The sequence below is a fragment of the Cibotium barometz genome, chromosome 13 (assembly GCF_041138505.1).
Source record: "Cibotium barometz isolate CiBa-2024 chromosome 13, ASM4113850v1, whole genome shotgun sequence".
Lineage (NCBI taxonomy): Eukaryota > Viridiplantae > Streptophyta > Polypodiopsida > Cyatheales > Cibotiaceae > Cibotium > Cibotium barometz.
The window spans coordinates 26,909,456-26,915,978 of record NC_141058.1 but is presented as its reverse complement, the minus strand read 5'-3'; the positions used below and the strand labels follow the sequence as shown (position 1 = coordinate 26,915,978).

The following is a 6,523-nucleotide window of genomic DNA, read 5'->3' as shown; positions in this document are numbered from 1 at the left end:
ATCCACGTGTAGAAGATGGCCGACCACCACCACACTTTGAGATACATTAATTTAACACCCTCTCTGTAGCTCATAGTGGGCATAGATGAACAAGCCAAGTTGATGTAGATGCAACCATGGACACCTTAGTACCGGCCGGATACCGAATACACCTCGGAAAATGCACCAAACAACCTGTCTCCTCAAGGAATGCCATCTTGAGCTTCAGCTGCCACATAGAATAATGAATTGCAGACAACTCCACATCCATGATCCCCAATTCGTTGAACTACGAACACATCACGTTCAAAAAATCCTCTGAACCTTGAACTGTCGACACACGACGCCCAAAATTCTGCTACACAATGAACCAGGAACTCATCCCATCCATAGTCTGCTACCAATGAACTACGAACACATCACGTCCATAGATTTGTCAAGCTGTTCCATGCCAGATGCATGTGCCTTGAACTCCGACACACGGGTCCAAATCACCAAAAACGGGAGCACAGACTGCCCCTCTCTGCCACTCACATGCCTCTCTCTGGCTGAAGCACGTGGTAGCATCCATCCACCAAGCTAGAATGCTGGAGCATGTGCCAGTGTAGTCCTCGCCACACCGGCAGACGCCGTAGCATCCCTAGTAGAATCACTGTCACTGTCATCCTCGTCAGCTTTGCCTTTGCCTTTGTCATTTGTCGAGCCTTGAGCTTTAGCTTTGGATTTGCAATCCCGAGCCAAATGCCCTCGCTTTCCGCACTTATAACAACGGCTCCTAGACTTCTTATTGGATTCCGATGCAGTATGTGCCGATTCTACATCCTTCGGAACTCGAATCTTGTCTTGGGAAATGAGCACTGCTTCCTCCTCAATGAGAAAAGAGCTGAGATCATCAAATTCCAGCTTTTCCTTCGTGACTTGTAAGCGTAATGCCCTCGAGACCATCTCGTACTCCTCAGGCAACTTCGTAAGAACCAAGGCAGCTAACTGGGTACTAGTTAACGCACTATTCATAGCCGATAACTGATCATGGATAACCTTTGCCTTCATTAGAAATGACTGCATAGAGGTCCCGGCTTCAAACTTGATGGAAAACAACTGGCCGAGAAGGGTTACTGCTCGCATTGTTGAGTCTCGATCAAACATTCCTGCAAGCTTTGACCACATTTCCTTGGCAGTCTTTAAAGTCTGAATGGCAGGGGAAATTTCCTTGGTGAGAGATTCTGCAATTGCCAACATCGCCTTCGCATTGTGAGCATCCCAATCCACAAGAGATTTGAGAAACTCCTCCTCCTGAAGACGTGTGAACCGATTGCTATCCCTTCGGGGACGTTCCTCCGAGCCATCAACAATGTCCCATAAGCCTTTTCTGTTAAACCATAGCCTCATGATCAAGTTCCAATGCGCATAATTGTCGCCATTCAGTTTGTCGTCCTTGCTCGAACACGGGAGTCCCATCTCAAAAACTCCGTCCACCTCTTCTCAGTCGACCCGATCTGCTCGCCTTGTGCGTTTCCTCAAGCCTTGGGCTATGTACTTTGCTACCTTGAACTGGCTTTATACAATCGTGCTACTGCCAGCCTTGTGCCACGTTGAACTGCGGGGCTGGCCTTGCTTACTGTGCACAGACTTCTTTCAACCGGTGCCAAAAAATGCAGCCTGTCTTGCTTGGGACCTACAACGCTACTAGCACTCTCTTCTTCGTCTTCAGCCTCTTGTTGCGGTGGCGCCTAATTAGCACCTCCTCCTAGCATCGAACCGGAGCCTGTACTCTCGGCCGTCACCCGCAGGCTCCACGACGTCGGCAGCGAACCGCACTCTCTTCTTCTTCTCCACCTCTCTATGCGCTTGTCCAAGGACCCTAGAGCTTGAGCTCTGATACCATGTCAGAATTGGTGCAGCGGAATACACACACACACACACGTAGAGAGAAAGAGAGAGATGGCGCAGAGAGTTGACGAACGCAGGTAGGGAGCGAAAGAGAGAGAAAACGCAAGGAGATAGAGAGTTGACGAACGCTTGACTTGATTATTAGCAATGAAGATTGATTTTACAATGGGGGCAGATGCTCTTTATATATCCACGTGTAGAAGATGGCCGACCACCACCACACTTTGAGATACATTAATTTAACAAAAAGCTCTACATGCCTGTTGTCATTATTCTACTGAAATGACACAAATCTGGACTCTGTGTTTCATTTGTAGCACTACACAGCCAGCACCTGTAAAGCATTCATCCAAGTGCCCGCTATGAAATGTTCTTCTCTCAGCACGTATGGCAACAAAAAAACCACCATAATGCATGGTTTTATCTTTATTAACATGGTTCGCTACTACAAAGGCGTAGTCCTCCCTTCAAAATCAATGCCCCACTCTACAAATCGCTCAGTAAACGTGAGGTCACCAACCATACAATCATAGTAGCACTGATCATAGCTCGCTGTCCTCCCTGGAATGTCATTACAATCTTCTACCCTAATAGAAAACCGATGTGGAACAATCAAATGCTTTTCCCGACGCTGAAGCCCCACTCTTGCTGCATCTGCCTCTGCGTGTACTGACACTAGATAATCTTCAAATGAGGGCGTGAAATCATGAAAATAATCCAAAATCGAGAGGTTCCCATGACTATTTCCAAGTGAAAGAAGCTCCTTTAACCCTTCTGACTCCGACGAACTTCTTCTCCCCATTAGTGCAACTACCATATCGACATCTGCCCACGTCAGCTTTGATAGAGTAATCTGTTCCCGGGTCAATTTTGTATCAACATAAGCCCAGTTCATGAAGTAAGTGATAAGTGTAGGCGTAAACCCGGAATCCCTGTCTAGAAGAGGTCCCCAACCATGGAGGACTGGCTTCAGTCCACCATAATTGAGGTCAGCCATGTTAGAAGTATCTACACAATGAAGCCGGATGTCCCGACGGATCAGATCATCTGCCAAGTGAGATGCATCCTTGCAAGAAAGCTTGAAATGCACTTCACATATCTCCAACTTGTGCAAAAAATTCCTCAGTTTAGAACGAAGATGGAAAAAGAGAGATGCAAACAAATCAGATTTAGCAACCCCATGCATTGCACCTGTAGTTAAAACATTCATGATATCCCAACCACTGAATGGATTTGCATCTCCACTTATCACCCATCCATCCGAAGGATGGAGAAGAAACTTATTCGGGGCACAATGGTGAGCATGGTATGCACCAAAGGGAAGAAGCAAGCCCCATTCACGAAACTCTTTCCATGCAACTTGATGGGATGGATGGAGACAAGCCGTTTTACAATCAAACTTGAGCCCGGACTTGAGCTTCTCCATTCGAGAGCTCCAAATAGATTGCATGGAGCATTTGTTTGCACTCATGCGTGCCAACAAGAGCCATAGTTGGGCCCCATCTTCTACACTCAAAGTTGAGCCGCTAAAAGGCTTAAAATCCACCTGGAACTCTCCTTGTTTTCCACAGCGCACTGTGTTATTGAGTGTATCTATTACCACACCATCAATGACAATACTTTGAGAATGTGTCATTGCAGCTGAGTACCACAGTGCAATGACGGCATCAACAGAATCATACTGGTATGCTTGTAGCAGCCTCAGCATCAAGAAATTCCGTGCCACAACCATAGGATTATGATCATTGATGTAGACTGTCACCTGTCCTGCAAACTTGTCAGGGAGCTGGCAAATTGTTTCGATGACATTCCGTAAATCCCCGCTTGCAGAAAAACACAAGGACAAATTTTGTGGGATGTCGACAGCCTTGATATTTTGGCCAAGAATGCCATATGCAGGCACATTGCCCCATAAGAAATCCGATTCTGATTTTAAGATTTCTTTCTTTGCTGATGTGCTCACAGGCCTACTTATTGACCCTCTTGTATCTGATGCAGATTCACAGCTGCTCCTGTGATTGCTAAGATTCTCTTTCTTGCACTCTAAACTGCAATAATTTACCAGGCCACAAGATAAACACGGAATTACGCCTGGATTATTACAAGCAAAACCTTTTGCTACACTCCAATTGGCACAAGGGTTTGCACACAGATTGATGCCGTCAACTCCTGAGCCCAATCTCCCTTCGCTCTCCTTGATGCTGTGGCGTAGTATTTTTTCTGCCAGCTCAACCTTATCCATTTTGAGATCTTTTGCCATGTCAGATAGGTCATCCCGCTCATCAATCAAACAATCTGCAGCATGTTTACAATCAGAACCAGTGTTCAGACTGTGCATGTCATACTCTCTGCCACAAGATGAAATGTGTTTAGACCTTGATAAAAGGAAACATATCCCTCTAGAATGCCATCTAACATTTATGGCGTTAGTACTTTGAGTGACCTCAAAATGTCTTAGAAACCTCAGTAGCGTGGCTGTGATGGCATTTGCCATATCAAGCAGGTAGCACTGAAGCGTGCAAGCCTTCACAAAGTAAAGAGACCCTCACTAAAACACCATATACGATTGGACATAAACCTGTCCAGAATAATGCATCCCGAGTCGCTTTGCGAATCCGATGAACATGTTTTAAAAGCCTTACAAATGCAGCTGCATCAATACATTTAGTATCAGCATGCCTGGGCCTCCCTAGGAGCCATGTCAGAGAGCCAGGCAAAGGCTTCGACAGACATCATTGCGACAGACATCGTTGCGGAGTAGCTTCAATAGGCATCATGGTAAGAGGCATCAACAAGGATTGTGGCACACGTTAGCAGCCATGTCAATACACATCCTGGCACCTTGGTAAACATGTCAGAGGCTTCAATAAGCATCAAGGAACATCTCAGAGGCTTCTACAGGCATAGTCGCCATGGCAGGGGCTTCCATGTGCATTCCGCATCTCACTAGCCATGTCAGTGACTTCTAGACGCATCACCCACCACACCTCACTAGTAGCCATGACAGTGGCGTCTCGGCAGCCATGTCAGCAGCTTCCCTAAGCATCACAGTTCCTTTGTTGCCGTATCAGCAGCTTCAATAGGCATCACGGCGCCTCGGCAGCCATGTGAAGGGCTATGATAGGCTCTCACTAGTAATGTCAATGTCAGCAGCTTCAATAGGCATCACGGCCCATGTCAGAGGCGTCGATAGGCATCATGGGACCTGAGCAGCCATGTCGGGGGGCTATGGTATACGCATCATGGCTCCATGTCCGAGGCTTTGATCGGACATCGCTGCCATCCAGTGTTAGGGAGATTGTCTGCAGGTCGATCATCTCGCAGTTGGGCGCGCGAGGGGGGGCACCATGAAGAACCTTAACTTCTGCTTACCATTACTATACTATGGCTATTCACTCTTGTTTTAAAGACTTCTATCGAGTCACTCCAAAAGGTAGACTTCTAAGTATGATAGAATCATACACAGGACCAAAAGGTAGAGAGATCTGAGCCAATCTGGGGGCATAAGAGTCCCATAGACGTCATGGAAAAGAATATGCCACAGTCCCATTGTCTCATAAAATAGTTGCACTTTGATTGTGTACCTCTAGAAGATCCTTGCATACAGGCCCACCATCAGATTGTGTGAACAATGTCACTCCATACGTTGCAAATACATTGGGTAGCCAAAATTTGAGTTCCCTCAATGGCCTCTGAACATCTGGCCTTCCAAATATGCCATGCCATGATACTAGCAATAATCTCCCAGATAGTGTCAATACGCTTTGAAGGTGATGTATCTTGTAGTAGGCATCTCCAATCTATGCCCCCACAGACAAGAATGATCCCTTAGCCTCAAATAGAAGCTGGGATCCAGACTGAGTCAATCATGCAATAGAACCCCAAGGAACATAGACAGGGCCAATACTCAACTTGCCCAAAAGCTGAGCCATAGAAACCCAAATTCTTTGTGCACCTCTGCACTCCCATAAGCAACGAAATACTATATTCAATGGAGCAGGACATCTAGGGCAAGATCGGTCCACACCAAAGATGGATCTCCACTGGTTGGTGGTGGGTAGTCCACCATGTAAAAAAAACCAAAAAAAGTAGGAAACCTAGCTCCTCCTATACAAGTGCCATAGCCTCTGGCAAAATCTCCTCTGAAGGTGGGGTGTAATTTTAGCTATTCACTTATTTTGGCTTGAAGCTCTACCAAATCTAAATTCTAGCTATTCACTTATTTTAGCTTGAAGCTCTACCAAATTATACTGGATGAGATCATTCTCTCTAATACTAATAGGACATTCTAAAACTTTGAAGTGTGGGGATTGTTGAGATATCGAGCTCAACTAAGGCTACGATGAACATTGATGACCCACCTGGGTAATAGTTTCCACACTTATGTCACTGGCACGATTGTGGTGGGATTATGGTTGATATGCTGCCAGTGGATGACAGGTTGTCTGACAGCCACTTGGGGAGAAGAGAGCTTGAGGTTTTGCAAGCACACACACACTCATACAACCCTAGAAGAGAGCAAACAAGGTGAGACACAACAAAAGAGGTCTACGAAGAAGATAAAGTGACTAACACGCATAATAGAGTATGTACAAGCGGTCCATAATGTGAACACGCTAAGAGGAATGGGCAGATATGGACTAGTCAATGTAGT

General features: G+C 46.0%; 1 protein-coding gene across 1 annotated transcript; it reads right to left on the bottom strand.

Annotated features, from left to right (window-relative positions):
* Positions 1-1,987: 1,987 nt before the first annotated feature.
* Positions 1,988-5,428, bottom strand: LOC147632546 (uncharacterized). The gene has a single exon (XM_086807317.1). The coding sequence runs from the start codon at positions 4,361-4,363 to the stop codon at positions 2,315-2,317; it is 2,049 nt and encodes a 682-aa protein (XP_086663443.1). The 5' UTR covers positions 4,364-5,428; the 3' UTR covers positions 1,988-2,314.
* Positions 5,429-6,523: the final 1,095 nt, after the last annotated feature.

Bases quoted from the DNA above. Each gene is read 5' to 3' on its own strand.
- LOC147632546 (XM_086807317.1), bottom strand. From the start codon at position 4,363: ATGGCAAATGCCATCACAGCCACGCTACTGAGGTTTCTAAGACATTTT.